The sequence below is a fragment of the Doryrhamphus excisus genome, chromosome 23, assembly GCF_030265055.1.
Source record: "Doryrhamphus excisus isolate RoL2022-K1 chromosome 23, RoL_Dexc_1.0, whole genome shotgun sequence".
Taxonomy (NCBI): Eukaryota; Metazoa; Chordata; class Actinopteri; order Syngnathiformes; family Syngnathidae; genus Doryrhamphus; species Doryrhamphus excisus.
The window spans coordinates 12,797,501-12,812,950 of NC_080488.1; the positions used below are offsets into that span (position 1 = coordinate 12,797,501).

The window sequence follows — 15,450 nt, forward strand, 5'->3', positions numbered from 1 at the left end:
TAAGATTTCAAATGTGCTTCTATTCAAAAAGTGAAGCTCAAACATGAAGCGCCACTTAGTCGATTTTAACATGAAATCCACAGAAAGTGGCGAACCATCTTGACTTGGTCACTTTTTTTGTGACCTTGAAGGTGCTCATTTAGCTACTGATGACGCAGCATCAGAAGAAACTAGGGGGTCAAACGCCGCGGTTTGCTCAACGGTATCAAGGGGACCACAATGTTTGGAAGAGTTATTGAATGAAATCCTTCTCATAACGTGACTGAAGGAACACCAGGCTGCTCACATTCCAGGTGGTATTGATTAACAGCAAGAAGTCCAACTTAAGGCACTAGAACTTCTGTCATTAGAAGACAATTGATTGACAAAAATGTCAAAGTTCACATGTAAACACGAAAGCTACATCCTTTTTTATGAAGTTGTGATGATGATGCGTTGGTTGAATTGTCCCCTCCATCTGCAGGTTCTACACTGTGGATGTAATTCATGATAATTCATGATATTTTAGGCAATAATGTATCTCACTTATTACTAGAATACAGTAATCCCTTGTTTATCAATTGGCTCCAGACCCGACCGTCATAGGTGAATTTCCACAAAGAGAAGCCGTTTCTCAGAGCATAGAAAATGTTCTTCTAAACACTTGATTTTATATTATATAAGTATTTTAACATTATTTAACATGAGTATTTTTAACATTAGAGCCTGCTAGACATTGAATAACATCCCTACATTCACCTTTACACTTACGTTACCCAATATAGTAGACATAATACGTGAAAGTAAGACATTATGAATAAGATTTAGGCTTGTGTGTGTTCTTGTAAATGTGTTCCGGTGAGGGGCGGACAGGAAGTGATGTCGAGGTTGAGTTTGGTTTTTTTTAGAGATTATTGTGCGATAATTCGAACCTACATATCACAATGTCTTTGAACGCGTCTTCTGAATTTTATGCTTGAACATGCTTAATTTAGGTTTTAAAAATACATAGAATATGATAAAATATGCATACTTTTGGACTCATTATAGTTTCAACACCAAACGGCATGATTTATTCATAGATTTGTGGAAAAATACGACAGATTGAAGCGCAAAGTGGCGAGGGATTACCGTATTTGTGGAGATTTTAATTGGAATTACAAAAATTTGCATGAAAATATGAAACAGCACTGCAACGTGTTTTTCATTTCCATGGAAGTCATTTTCTTAAGAAGACATGCAACTGCTTTGTCCTCCTGAGGCGAATCCCCACGTTGAGGGGAAGTACAACATAAATTGAGAATAAATGTTGGGATGTAAAATCCAGACGTGAATTTGTCCTCAACTTTTAATTTGCCCTGAAAGACGGCAAATGTTGATGGCAAATACAAAAAGAATCTTCTAGCAGCTCCTAGTCTCTTTTTAAACAAATGTAAACAATGTCACTGCATGCATAAATAATCCAAAAAATAATAAATAATGAAGAAAATGCAAAACGCCAAACATAAAAAACAGCAAAGAAGACAAATGTGAAGTTAAAAGCAACAACATCTGCTCCCGTGTGCAGTTTAATAACTTCATTCACTGAACTGCAGCGAGTGCAAAAAGTCAAAGTTTGGTCTCTCGTGTGAAAAAAGTTGGAAAAACGTTGGACTTTCTTTAAAGCTCACCCTCAAGAAAAAGATTCTATTTCGGTGCTTCATCTGGGAACGATGCAAAAGGAAGAGCTGAGAGCGGCAACATAAAAACCAAGAAGTCCACGTTGTCAGGTGGCGGCGTTAGCGTGTGCACATTAGCGTGATTCCAATTCATCTTCATCCAGATGTGCTTTCCGGCTGGTGTGAGAAGCATGAGGATGAATGGAAGTTGAACGGATAAATGTGGGGTGGGGGGTCCATTTGTTAGGACCGCTGGCCCACAGGGTGCCCCCGATGTCTGCTGTGGGCCATGAAGAGCAGAACCTTGCGTATTCCGCTCAGGCGGTCCTTCAGAGATGTGATGGCCAGGAATGGCAGCTGGGCTCGGCCTTCCAGGGGAAGAACAGCAAGTAACCACCAACACCAGGAGGGACCGTTGGGACTGGCCTGGGGGGGGGGGGGCACAAAGAGGACACCGATACATCACTGCTTCATAACGTGAGGGTACGAGCATCCATACCTAACATGGTCCAACATGTGTACGTTTATATGTACATAGGTATTTTTATTTCTATTGATGTTGGTTGGTTTCTTGTGCTTTGGATGTTTTTCATGTTCCAAAAAAAGAAGAAAAACAACAAAAAACAAAAACATAGTATATCATAAGAAGATTGGTGCGATCATACCTGAAGCTCAGAGTCTTTCTCGGGGATGGGTCCAAAGTGCCCTTCGATACGTTCCTTTTGCTCAGCCTTCAGGGAGTTGACCCACGCCAGCGCCTGCTCGTAGACCGCGTCATGCAAAGACTGCAGCTCCCCCCTCGCCAGGCCTTCCACCTGCCACCGCCAGCACCAACGAGGGCGAATCAACCACCCGGGAATCTTGCAGCCCATCAACTCCACTGCACTCTTACCTTCACGTCTTCCAAGTACTCAATATCCGCCGTGTTGTACCCATCCCGCTCACGGTGTTGAATGACTTTGAACCTCCGCCTGCCGATGGTGTCCACGACCGAGCTGCCATCGGTGAAGAACTTCACGTCACGGATCTCCAACAGGCACCCGTAATCTGCAAACCTAGGAAGAAGGAGGAGGATTACTAGACCGGCAAAGCCGCACGTTTTCCCACCATGCCAGACACCGACCCTTTCAGTTCATCCCCCAGACACATTCCGAAGCTGTTGGTTCCCGTCTCCATGCATCGCCGAATCATCAGTCTGTAGCAGGGCTCGAAGATATGCAGAGGACACGGGACGGTGGGGAAGGCCATGGTGCACACGAATATAGGCACGCTCTTGTTGAGGCTGAAGGGAAGCAAGAGGAACGTCAAGTCAAAACTCATTTCATATTCATCAATGGAACCTCGGGATCATATTAGTCTGCACTCTATTCTGTAGTAAACATAAAATACATAAAGGCTGCTGTTTCTATCATAAAATATCATGATATAATATATTAGTGCATACGTTTTCTGTCTGATGCCCCCCCCCCCCCGGCGTATAGCCCGCTTTTAGCCCGCTCTTGGCCCGCTTTTAGCCCGCTCTTGGCCCGCTTTTAGCCCGCTCTTGGCCCGCTCTTAGCTCTGGATGAATGTTTGGATATTATTGTATTGTATTTTTTGTATTTTAATGCATCGTTTACTCTGTTTTTACTCAACTCTATTTTTATTTCTTTTTTTCTCTACTGTAAAGCGTCTTTGAGTACTCGGAACAGCGCAATACAATAAAATGTATTATTAAAATGTATTATTATGTATTTATTAATAACTCACAGGCCGCTGGTTTAAAAATAGGGACTTATATAACGATACACTGGAACCTTTATGTCGACGCCCCCTCGGACTGAGTGACATTTTCATTGATCGTCTGTGTCAGGCAGTTTAATTACGACTACTTCATAAATGTAATTAGTTAGCAGGGAAGGTAACTTATTTTGATAAACCTTCAAATAAAAGAATCAGGATTTATTGATAGTTGAGTTTGTGACTTGCGATTCTCTACCAAAACACAAGGGGGCAGTGTTTTACTGAGTGTGTGCAACTAAAACTCATTTTATTTAGCGTGCTGTGTTGGAGCATTGAACCAGGTTCAGTGGCTGTGAACTTACTTGGAAAGCTCAGCCATCTCCTCCTGGTGGACTTTCTGTCTTTCCATGAGCTCAGATGGAAGATACTTTGCTATCAGGTTCTCCATCAATGCCGTCTTGCAGTACTGCCTTTGGACCAGGTACTATTAAAGGACGGAGACGTGATGAGGCTTAGTTTCAGGACAGTTCATTACCAATTCATTAAGTATGAATACAATTATTTGTTACAATTAATAGAATTCAAAGACAAGTACCGTATTTTCTGGACTATAAGTCGCTCCGGAGTATAAGTCGCACAGACCAAAAATGCATCATTAGGTAGAAAAAACATACATAAGTCGCATTTTGGGGGGGCTAATTTATTTTAAAAGGTTTATTTAAAAGGTGTCCAGTGTTTATGGAACACAAACAGTTTTTTCATTTATAGGTCGCTCTGGAGTATAAGTGGCAGGAACAGCCAACCTATGAAAAAGTGTCTTATAGCCCATAAAATAGGATATGATAGTAACAGCTAACATGAACACCCATTTTTATTTCAAATACGGTCTACTACGCTGCTACAATTTGCAAAAGGTGAAAGATGTACGCCATACCTCGGACAGCTCTTCTTTGCAAAGGGGACATTTTGGGTTGTGGTCCAGACATCTCTTGAGACACTGGAGACAGAAGGTGTGACCGCAGGGCGTGGTCACCGGCTCGTAGAGCAATCTGGGCGGGAACACCAGGCTACGCTTTAGCAGGTATGCTAACAGAGAAGCGTCACATTGCAAGTTCCAAGGACTAGCTCACCTCATGCAGAGAGAACATTCCAGATCTGCTGGGTCCAGAAGGTCCTTCACCTCTGCTGGCTCTAAAAGAGCAGATATTATTTCTCCAGGATTGATTTCAAGTATGCTAGTATGTGCTCACCACACTTGGGTCTTTTTTGATGCTCCTCCTCCTCCTCCTCCTCCTCCTTGATGCTGCTCCGCTTCCGTTTGAGGAGACACTGATAAAGCTTCCTGTCCTCGGGTTTCCCCTGATCTTTTACCTCGCTTCTGTTGGACCCCCTGGCTGCGGGAGCGGGGGGAGCGGCTGCGGAACCCGATAAGAACGTGGCTGGGATCTGAGAGAAGAAAGGAAGATGATTACGCTCGACGGTCGCACAGACGGGGAAGACGTCTCCTACCTGGGAGGGCGTGTTGATGCTATTCTTGATGCGACCTCTAGAGGGCAGGAAGTTAGGGAAGTCGGAGATGTGTTCAGGGACCTGGTCGGTCACTGGGGCCAGGAGGTCACTGAGGAGCTGAGAAACAAGGATGAATATGACGTGTATTGAATGGAGCGTTCCTAAAAGGCAGACTCGCTCGTTTCAAGTCCAAATGAGCAAACATGAAACAGGAAGTGTGTAAACCTTGTTGGCCTCATTCCTCGCCAGTCTGCAGTCGGGCTCTATGGACAGACATAGCAGGTACTCTCTCAGGGCTTCCTCGGTTCTTCCGAGGGACACCAAAGCCTGAGCCCTCCGAACGTGACCCTGATGGCGAAGATGAAGAAGCTAATCCCATTGGAATCAAAACACAAGACCAAAATCAGACTCATACCTTGGACCACAGAGGCATGAGCCTGCAGGCCATCTCGGCGTCCCTCAGAGCCTCGTCCAAGTGTTTCAGACTGGAGTGGATCTGGGAGCGGTTACTGAACAGTATGTGGTCTGTGGGTGCTGCAAGGGTGTCATATATTTTGGAAAAAAGGTTACCATGTGTAATGTCATTAAAAATGAAAAAAGTAGCAATACAATTATTTAATATAATTGATTTTTCCCCTAAAATGTAGATTATTTTCAACTATGATTTGACTATTGTACTAATGATACCATATTTACTAAAATTGTTTCAATAATTGAAAGGGTCGTTAATTAGTGTCCCGTAAGCTACATTACAGCACATTTCATCTTCATGGAATGTTCATAATAATGGCTTTTTCATAACATGCGCAGGAAGAATTGCCGTGCTAGAATGACTATCTGAAACCGTGGAGAGGCTATATGAGAGGCTACAAACGCCTGCCTTATAAAACCAGGCAGCACTATCAAGGTCACCCACATTCCTGGTTTCATAACTATTACAACTTATGCAAATGCAGCATTTAGCCTAAAGAATAACCTTGGATGTCATGTTGGCACGCATGCACATAATGCAGCAAATCAATAAACAAAACGAAGAAGAAGAAAGCCTGGGAGAACGTTTGAGTCCTCGTACGGTGATCCACATATTGTGGATGTGACACAGCAGGCTAATCAGTCAGCACCAACATAAGCACCATTTCTACATTCTCAGACACTCCTAAAACGCTAATTAGAATCTGCTAGACTTGCACTGATTCCCGAGGGCTTGCCCCGACTTCACCAATAGCTAAGATCCACCTCCGAACACACCTCCCAAAATAGACACAGACCAGGAAGTAGCCCTGGATCATGTTTATGGTTTATGGACGGCAGAGCAGTCATGCAAGTGTACATGAATACTTGACACATGCAGCGTATGGCAAAGGAAAGGTCAGACGGCGACATCGACCAGTACATTATGAAAGGACCACACTGACCCCAATATAAGATGACGCCATTTTTGCTTTTTACAAAATGTTGAAGCTAATGTTGACTCAGAAATGTCAATCACTGTCTCCCAAAGTCATAACTGTTGTGTGTGAATAAGTTGTAGTGTCAAAAACACAAAGATAGATTTATGGAGTATTTTATTCAAAGAAATGTAGTATAGTGTCCTGATAGTATTTTTAAAGTCCCTGAAATGTGCAAAATCGGGCTTCTTTAAATGCACCACAGTAAAATGTTAGAAAACACCAGACCAAGCCCGGCCTGCAACACTTCTAGTAAGTTTGAATGATTTCTACGCCAATATTTACACCCAACGTGCATTCTGAAGTAAATAATATAGTATATAATAAGTAAATAATGTCACTCATGCGGTTTATAAATGCCCACAAGGTTAATCTTGCCATGTCTGGACGCCACAATTGGAGCACTTGGCATCACTATGGGTGGGGGTGGGGGTGGGGGGTGTATTTCTAGTGGTGACCTGCAGTAATACCCTTGACCCACATTTGTGTCATTCTCACATTACACAATGATGGAGCCAGGGGGCGGTCACACGCTTACGCAATGTTTGGCCCAGTGGCCCCGCCAGCATGAAGCATGTTACCCAACACGTGGAGACCTCCTCTCCAAACACACGCACGCACACGCACGCACACACGCACACACACTAATGGCTGACACGCTCTCATTCATTAAGGCGCAAAAAAAAACAGTTTGCAGAAGACAAGTTAGAGGAAGAAAAGTCCTACCTATGAGGATGGCTTGGTTGTATTTCTCCAGAGCTGCTTCCATCTTCTTCTCGGCGTACAGGCCGTTGCCCTCCCGCCGCAGCCGGGCGGCCCGGTGCACCCCGGGGAACCACTTAGCCAGCAGGTTGCTGAGGACCACGTTGACCCTGAAAGTGTGCACGGCCACTTTGGAGGTGTGCCGGCACTCCTTGCAGACCACCTCTTTCCTGTCCCTCTCCAGACACTTCTTACAGAAGCAGTGTCCGCACGGAAGAGTCACGGGCTCGAACAGAGAGCTCAGACATATCCGGCAGGAGAAGTCTGCGTCGGCGCGACCTGTGGCTCCGACACCGGGGCTACCCGCTGTCGGTGTCCCGGTTTTCGCACCCTCGCCCGGGGTGCCGCCGTGAGTGTCCCCGCTGTCCGGCTTGGCGATGGAGGTGAGGTACTCGATGAGGTTGAGCAGGTGTACGGGTCGCAGTCTCTCGATCTCCGCGGCTTGTCGGTACACCTCGAAAGCTTCGGAGAATTTCCCCCCGAAGGCGAGCGCGTCAGCCCGCTTCACCATCAACTTCTGACGGCACTCCCCGTCCCCCGAAGCCGCTAGCTGGCACTCGTAAATATCCGCCGCCAGGTCGAAGTTTTTGGCCCGGAAAGCCTCCGCGGCGAGCTGCAGCATACTGTCGCTCTCTGCCCCCATGGTGGAGGGCTTGCTGGTGGCGAGTGTGTGGAGCATCCCCGCTCATGTTAGCTCGCACCGGGAAGCACCGAGTGACGTCTCGCCCGCGCCTCCATGAAGCTCATATGGAGCCCTGAACGAGCGACCCAGAGAGAGGGTGAAAAAAAAAGTTACGTAAAAATTGTGTCACGTGACGCCGCTCCGAGGTTCTCATTGGTCGATTGCGGGGGAAACGTTACAAAACCATTTGCCATGTAACACTTTCAGCACGGGACAGCAGCCGGGCTGACCCGCATTCAGGTCCCTCTGGGCGGTCACATAATACCGTTCATTTCGTGCATACTTCTATCTTTCTATATTGTCTGTCAACATGATGTGTATTTCATTCACTCTGTAATACCCCAAAAATCCTAAATGTAACTCATGGATGAGATCACTCAGTTCGACACAAATTCATTCATTGACAATTAAAACAATTATATCAACAATTTTCTTATAGAAAACTTTTCCAGGATGAATAAATAAAATGTTTAAAAGTGTTTTAATGAGTTTAATTTCATGGATTAAGGTTAAATTCAAGTGTATTAAAAGATATGCAAGTATAAAAAGAAGTTGTTAATATGAAAACAATAAAAGACTTTTAATAGACCGCCAAAGGTGTAACAGAAAGGTATGGGATCACATATGAGGTGTTTAATAGTTCTGAGGTAAGTGCAAGTGTAAAAAGCAATTAACCAGTGTTTAAAAACTACAAAATCACTGAATATTCAGTGAATATTCAGTGTTAAAATAGACCACAATGACACATACTGGTTGTGTGTGTTTGCTAAGAAAGACAAGTCGTACCTGACCTTACGCCGCCATTGCTATTTCCCGCTATGTCACAATAAAGATGTTTGGTAATCTGGAAGTAGTGCAAAAGATTACGCAGCTGGATGTGTGTCCACGTTAGTAGTAACCCAGAGTGTCTATTAAATATAGGTCGACCGGTCTCGCCCGTGTACTCAATCCCTCCCATAGATATTAAGGCTGATACACATGACACACTCTTACAGACAGACAGACTAAATACAAAGTCTGATGCAAGCTGCAGACGCTGATGTAAATGTGATACTGTGACCTTTGTCGATCTATTAAAACATTCCAGTGTGCAACAGGTAAGACAAGTGTTCATGAACAATGCATTCGTGTGCATGATGAAAGGGAATATACAATTTTCCACCACTAATTTCCCTGGTTACAAAACATCATTTGACAGGTACTGCTAATGCAATAAATAATTTCTCCAATACTGTTAGTAATGAAATATGTTTTAATGGATAAAAGGTAGTGTGCAGATGAATACACACACTAGCAAATAATACTGTATATACTGTAAGTACATAACTATGGAGCGTGGCTTCATCAGCTTCACTCATCATACAGTATGTCTGAATTAAGCTACCACCAATAGCAAAAAAAAATATGATCCATCCATCGAAGACTAAATGAAATACTGTGAATGATTTTAGCTTATGCAGAGGGTGGGGTGGGTGGGGTGTTATAGTGGGTGGGGCGTTATATCATGGTAGCACCTCTACAGCCAATCGGTCGTGCTCCTACCGTACTGCAAAGGTGGCAGATCTGTATTGGTGCACATCCAGCACCCAAATCCCACGTAGTTGCTTGGACACAGCATCGGTCACACCCTGAGCAATGTCATCCATACCGGTACGGGCGCTTGGTATCTGTCACACGAGGCACAACGGGTTGGAAGAAGATTATGGACCCACTGACATGATGTCCACCCCAAAGAGTACCATCAATTGAAAGCACCAAAAAGGAAAAGTTGCGGTTGGTCATTCTGGATCCTCTACGGCACTGATTCCCAAAGTGTGGGCCGCGGTGGTACTGCAGGTGGGCCATGAGAGGTCATTAAAAATGGAAACCCTTTTTGCTAATATTATTTTATTATTTTTATTGTAAAATATTTATTGCAAGATTTAAAATAATTATAATATATTATTATTATTTTAATATAACATTATTATTCATAATAATAATTTATAATTAATATTATTATAATTATAATAATAATAAAAATATAAATGAATTTCAAGCTCTCTGGTCGCTTCTATAAAAACCCAAAGTTCATCAATCTTGTATCCTCAGAATGCTCCTCTTCTCCAGATCGTTCATCTCTTTGAGAATCAGAGCAACGTTGTAGCGGAGTTCCTGGAATTTCGACACTGGCACCTGCACAGGAAAACAACAACTCTTCTTGGATCGGTTGGACATTGGTTGTCTTCATTGCAATGTTCTGCTTGGACTACAGTCACTTCTGGTGTTAGATGCTATGCTAACGTGCGGTCTACGCCTCCAGCGGGTAGAATGGCAGCAGACTCAATCCCCTCCCCTTCTGCCCCCACTTGTGGTGGCAGCTACAGCAGTCGCTAGTCGCTAGTCGCTAATCGCTAGTCGCTAGCCTCTATTGAGGAGAAGGTGAGGAGTGTGTCGCCCCCCCGCTTGACTGAAGCATCTTACTATTGAACTAGCTACAGCTCTGCAATTTCAATTAGGAATACTGTTAAATTGTACTACTGTAGATTACTTATTTCAACCGGCACTAATGCCTAAAACGGATATGAAAAACTTTCTGCACATGACATTGTGATTAATATCCGCACAGTTAATCCAGTACCTCAAACTGATGAGCACGTCCGTTAGACAGTTTCATCTGCATGAGCACAGAAGGCTGCAGGGCTCTGGCCACGGAGCTGAGGACAAATGTCATTAAAATGAGCATACAAGTCACCAAACTGGATTAACAAAAGTCTGCACGTTGGTTCGGCCTCACCTTGTAGAAATGGCGACATCCACTCTCCATTTAAATTCATGTATTGTAGGCAGGTGGGGGTCCCTCTGAGAAGTCGCTGCTTCTAGAGTTGCACGCCTGAAAATATGGAGAAATACCTCACTCTCAGGTGAGTAATGGAAAAAGGGAACTGTGCGCAAAACGTACCGATTTCCAAAAACCACACTGCAGAAATCAGTAATGAAGTCTTCTGGTATCCTGAGGTCAAAACAAAGAAGTCATTAACAAGAAAGGAAGTACCAGCAAAATGGAGGACGGTGATCAATAAATGAAGATTCTTGCCTCAGGTCACGAAGATCTTCTTTAAAGGCCTAGGAAGGCACATAAACTTTATCAGACATCATATCGGATATTCTAAACTCAACTACCAGCTATGTAAAGCAAACGCACCACTGTGATATGTGCATTATCTAGCACAACGCCAGGGGGCAGTGTTTTCCTGAGTGTGAGCTCAGTGCATATGCTAACATATGCTAACATGTTTGAAAAGAGGAATTCATGACATTACCCGTTACTGGAAAACAATACTCACACAATTTTGACCTCTACCTTTCAAAGTATTACAAACAGCTCACCTCTTGCTTAAGTAATGCCGGTCGTACGCGGATAGCCTCAGACAATAGTCTGTACATTCCAGCGACCACGTGACTGAGCTTCTCCCGTGGCAGCACACTCGTCTCTGCTATTGACTTCATCGTGTCTGTGCAGTCCTTCCCCTCCAGGGCATTCACCACGGCTACAATGGAAGAACGCACAATAACAGCACTCAACTGTTTGTTGTACAATTCAAATGGGAAATCCGTGTTTGGCTTTCAAGCGATCGTCGATTTCAGCAGCCAGTACCTTTCAGTATTTTCCTGAACATGTCTTGCTCCACATCCGTGAGGTATTTTGCCATAGATTCGATTTCTGGGGGTATTCTACCACCCAGAAAGCTGTTGTCCTTTCCTTGGGTTAGTGACATTACAACACATTCAATTCCGTACAACGTAGTGACAAGAACGGAATTACATACATGTGTAGCGTTCGGTGTGTATGATAACTTCCGCGTTGTGTCACATGACTTGTCGCGATGAGTCACTTCTCGCGAGAACAACACAGCTCGTTGGTGGCGACTGGCGAGGATTTGCAAATGGAGGTTGCGGAAAATCTCAGACTTTGAACGACAATAGGTTGGTACTTTTTGTCCTTTTTACCCCTCAAATCTTCACAAGTTGAATTTATTGTGTTCATAGTCACTCGTATGTTGGTAAACTGACTTTGGTACCATTTGATGGCTTTCGTCGCCGCCTGGTTGGCATTTAGCAATAGCCGCAAGCTAACAATATTAGCTAGCGCCGCGTTATTGCTGCATTCAGTGAGGCAATAATCAAAACAAAAACACTTGTAAAAACAAAAAGAAGAACGTACCGCAAATAATACTCTAAAGACACAATTCATCTTCCTTTTACGTGTTTACTTGGCGTGTACGAGAGCAAGTTTCAGGTAACGATTAAGAAACAAGGATGACGTCAAAGTGGCAGCAAGTAAAACATTTAGTTAAAACCTACATGAAAATGAAACGATAACGTGTATTTAGTTGCTATCAATTGATTTTGTCGGTGAAAGTGGCTGTCATCTAAATTGTCATAATGGCTAGACTGGTTTGGTACTATGTTTTAAATTCAGATTGTATCAAATGGTTACATATATTGACATTTGTCGTGTTTAGAATGTATTTTTGAATTACAGCTCATGATATTATACTATGATACTGGCTCAGATAATATCATCTCGATATGGCGACAAAAATTGTCAAAAACTATACTGATTATCGATGATAATTTATAGTACAATTATCAAAATTTGTTATTGCAGATCCCTAAATATAGTTAACCGATAGTTTGCCACGTCGACATTTTGTCATACTGTTATTCTGCATGTCATTTTAGTGTCTCACCTTTGACCTCAGGTACATGCAGCCATGTCTGATTCTCTGTACGAGAAATTTTTGGCCCCCGAGGAGCCATTCCCTCTCCTCTCCCAAAGAGCCAATCTCAGTGACGTGGGCACCCTTGACGTCAGTGATTTTGGCTGTCAGCTCTCATCCTGTCACAGGACGGACCCCCTCCGCCGCTTCCACGGCAACAGGCAAGTAGTCGTCATCTCCTGCGTGAGAGGTGGACTGATTTGTCTGTAAAAGGTAATGATAATCACAGAATGGCCGACATGTCGTCCTCTCGGGCCTGGCCAGGCCTGGGAGAGTTGGCGCCGCTACCAAAACTTATCTTTGAATAATAATACATTTTATTTGTATAGCGCTTTTGATTTGGTTTTAGGAAGTGCATGAATGTACTGTGGAGCGAGCGAGCGAGCACGCCATGTTTTGATGAATTGTAAACTAATAATTCATCCGCTTGTGGTCCTCCAGGTGGAACCTGACTTCCTGCGGGACAAGCGTGGCCAGCTCCGAGTGCAGCGAGGAGCTCTTCTCGTCTGTGTCTGTAGGCGACCAGGACGACTGCTACTCCCTACTGGATGACCAGGATCTGACATCCCTGGACCTGTTTCCCGAGGGCAGCGTGTGCAGTGATGTTTCCTCCTCCATCAGCACCTACTGGGACTGGTCTGACAGCGAGTTTGAGTGGCAGGTGGGTTGGCGATTCAGTTCTCATTCAAATGATTGGAGATGAATGCGAGGTAAGACTCTGTCCTCCAGTTGCCAGGAAGCGACATCACCAGCGGCAGCGATGTCCTGTCCGACATCATTCCTAGCGTCCCGAGTTCACCTTGTCTGGTTCCCAAGAGGAAGCCCAAAGCTCACCCGCACCGCAACCTGGACGAGCTGCCTTGGAGCGCCATGACCAATGACGAACAGGTACTTCCAACACGGGCGGGGTCTGCACGTGGAGGACATCGTGCAGAAACCTGCGTTGGTCTTTCAGGTGGAGTACATCGAGTACCTGAGCCGTAAGGTCAGCACAGAGATGGGCCTGCGAGAGCAGCTGGACATCATCAAGATCATCGACCCCTGCGCTCAGATCTCCCCCACGGACAGCGAGTTCATCATCGAGCTCAACTGTCTCACCGACGAGAAGCTCAAGCAGGTGGGTCATGTGACACGGCTCTGCTCCAGCCTCGTGTCTCCTAACGCGGCGCCATCTCCAGGTGCGTAACTACATCCGAGAGCACAGCCCGAGGCAGCGGGCCAGCAGCATCCGAGAGGGCTGGAAGAGGAGCAGCCACAGCAGCGCCAGCACAGGCGGCGTCAGCGGGGTCAGCAGCAGCAACGCCAGCATGGTCAGCTCGGCGAGCTCCTCGACGGGCTCCACTGCATCCAACTCTGTAGCGGGTACGGAAATACACGCATGAATAATGATGACTTGGCATTGTACTTCACTGGGGTGGTGTGGAACACCTCGTAGGTGGCACAGCTTCAGCCTGCAGCGGAAGCAGCGTCGCTAACATTAGCAGAGCCCACAGCGACGGCAATCTGTCCAGCGCTGCAGAACGCATCAGAGATTCCAAAGTAAGGAATGTCTTTCATTTCCAGCCTGACTCAATTTCAGCCTGAATCAATCATCTCCGTTTTTTTCCCCGTTTTGTAGAAGCGTTCCAAGCAACGCAAGCTCCAGCAGAAAGCTCTCCGCAAGCGGCAGCTGAAGGAGCAGCGACAGGCCCGCAAGGAGCGTCTGAGCGGCCTCTTCCTCAACGAGGAGGTGCTGTCGCTGCGAGTGACCGAGGAGGACGACCACGGAGACGACCTGGACATACTCATGTGACACCAGTGAACCAATCAGTGCTCCCTCTAAACGCCTGCTCTCGCCACCGTAGATAGCTTAGCATGCTTAGCCGTGGCTAACGCCAACATTCTTCTGGTACTTGTCAACATGATACCTTTGCCAGTGGCTATTTTGACTAATCCCTGCACTATTTAAATGCCTCTAGAACCATCTAGAACATTGTAGACTAGCTAAGCTAACTAACCGAGACACCGCATGTAGAAGGACAGATGCAGCACCCACGTATCTAAGTAGTGGATTTCCGACGTGCAGGACTGAGCTGCTCTGTCCTATCTTCTGGTGCCGTTGCACTGCCAAGGCGTTAGAGGGGGCACTGACGCACTGCATGTTCTCACCCACACCATGGTTCCATAACTTTGTTCCTTTTATCGACCCGCCCCTTATCCATGTGTTGTAAATAAATAACGGCATATTTACTGCTTGCTTTTTAAGATTAGCCCTAGTGATAAAGGTTTCATTTGATGTTTTCTCCTTTCCTATCTGTGTGACAATAGTGACGCCACAGACGCTTTGCGCAATCATATTTAGACTCATTTGGGTTTACGTTGTTGCTTTCAACCCTTTTGTTTGTTTCCTGATAGCACTCCGAATGTAACTCTGCCACCAACACTTTGTGAATGAGTAGGGCGAATTGGAAGATTGTGTGTTCATGTACTGTACATATAGCGGCGGTGGTTTCTGATGAACGCTAATATACCCAGGCAAGGACCGTGTTGGGTGGCATTGACGCTACCTGAGCTAAAAGTCACAGGCCGCTTGTTTTCTCCATCTCTGCTTTGATGTGTTGAACCACTCAGTTCAGACTCTACTTTATTGTATACTCTAATTTCTCCTGAATGGACTTTTCATTGCAGCAATTATTTTCCAAAGCAGTTCTATGTATTCCGTAGTGTTGAAGTAGTAAAAAAACTATTTTGGGGAGGAGGAAAAACAGAATTTTGGAAAGAAAACGGACTGATTCATTGAAATTAATTGTGTATATAAAGTTTTGATGATTATGACATTAAACATCTTTGGAAAAATAACTGTCACATGGGAAATGATTGGCTGAATGTAAACCGGTTTTAAGATTTTGTTCAGAAGTGTATACACAATATTTAACAGTATTTAAATA

The 15,450-nt window shown here is 44.8% G+C and overlaps 3 protein-coding genes across 4 annotated transcripts in view; 1 reads left to right on the forward strand and 2 right to left on the reverse strand.

The window, feature by feature from the left end:
* The window catches only part of LOC131110176 (LON peptidase N-terminal domain and RING finger protein 3-like), an 8,124-nt gene extending 287 nt beyond the window's left edge, over window positions 1–7,837 (reverse strand). Inside the window, exons 1-12 of the mRNA XM_058062998.1 lie at window positions 7,043–7,837; window positions 5,284–5,402; window positions 5,094–5,216; window positions 4,869–4,985; window positions 4,610–4,805; window positions 4,490–4,550; window positions 4,294–4,408; window positions 3,722–3,843; window positions 2,761–2,919; window positions 2,530–2,692; window positions 2,303–2,452; window positions 1–2,063 (exon numbers count right to left, since the gene is read on the reverse strand). The exon at window positions 1–2,063 is cut by the window's left edge and continues 287 nt beyond it. Coding sequence (XP_057918981.1) covers window positions 1,881–2,063; window positions 2,303–2,452; window positions 2,530–2,692; window positions 2,761–2,919; window positions 3,722–3,843; window positions 4,294–4,408; window positions 4,490–4,550; window positions 4,610–4,805; window positions 4,869–4,985; window positions 5,094–5,216; window positions 5,284–5,402; window positions 7,043–7,757 — 2,223 coding nt within the window. The 5' untranslated portion in view covers window positions 7,758–7,837 and the 3' untranslated portion in view covers window positions 1–1,880. The remainder of the gene's footprint in view (window positions 2,064–2,302; window positions 2,453–2,529; window positions 2,693–2,760; window positions 2,920–3,721; window positions 3,844–4,293; window positions 4,409–4,489; window positions 4,551–4,609; window positions 4,806–4,868; window positions 4,986–5,093; window positions 5,217–5,283; window positions 5,403–7,042) is intronic.
* Window positions 7,838–8,283: 446 nt separating this feature from the next.
* Window positions 8,284–11,635, reverse strand: commd5 (COMM domain containing 5). Its single transcript, XM_058063007.1, has 7 exons — window positions 11,398–11,635; window positions 11,130–11,290; window positions 10,837–10,865; window positions 10,702–10,752; window positions 10,537–10,632; window positions 10,381–10,456; window positions 8,284–9,935 (listed from the first exon to the last, which is right to left on the reverse strand). Exons 1-7 carry the CDS (start codon window positions 11,516–11,518, stop codon window positions 9,834–9,836), a joined length of 636 nt encoding a protein of 211 aa, XP_057918990.1. The 5' UTR covers window positions 11,519–11,635; the 3' UTR covers window positions 8,284–9,833.
* Window positions 11,560–15,361, forward strand: fam199x (family with sequence similarity 199, X-linked). 2 transcript variants are annotated; one of them, XM_058063003.1, is made up of 8 exons: window positions 11,560–11,726; window positions 12,506–12,684; window positions 12,965–13,184; window positions 13,253–13,411; window positions 13,479–13,640; window positions 13,702–13,885; window positions 13,959–14,062; window positions 14,142–15,361. In XM_058063003.1, the coding sequence occupies exons 2-8, from the start codon at window positions 12,518–12,520 to the stop codon at window positions 14,313–14,315; spliced, it is 1,170 nt and encodes a 389-aa protein (XP_057918986.1). In that variant the 5' UTR covers window positions 11,560–11,726; window positions 12,506–12,517; the 3' UTR covers window positions 14,316–15,361. The 2 variants fall into 2 exon arrangements, with proteins under 2 accessions (XP_057918986.1, XP_057918987.1); XM_058063004.1 differs by having other exon boundaries at window positions 11,652–11,726; window positions 12,486–12,684.
* Window positions 15,362–15,450: the final 89 nt, after the last annotated feature.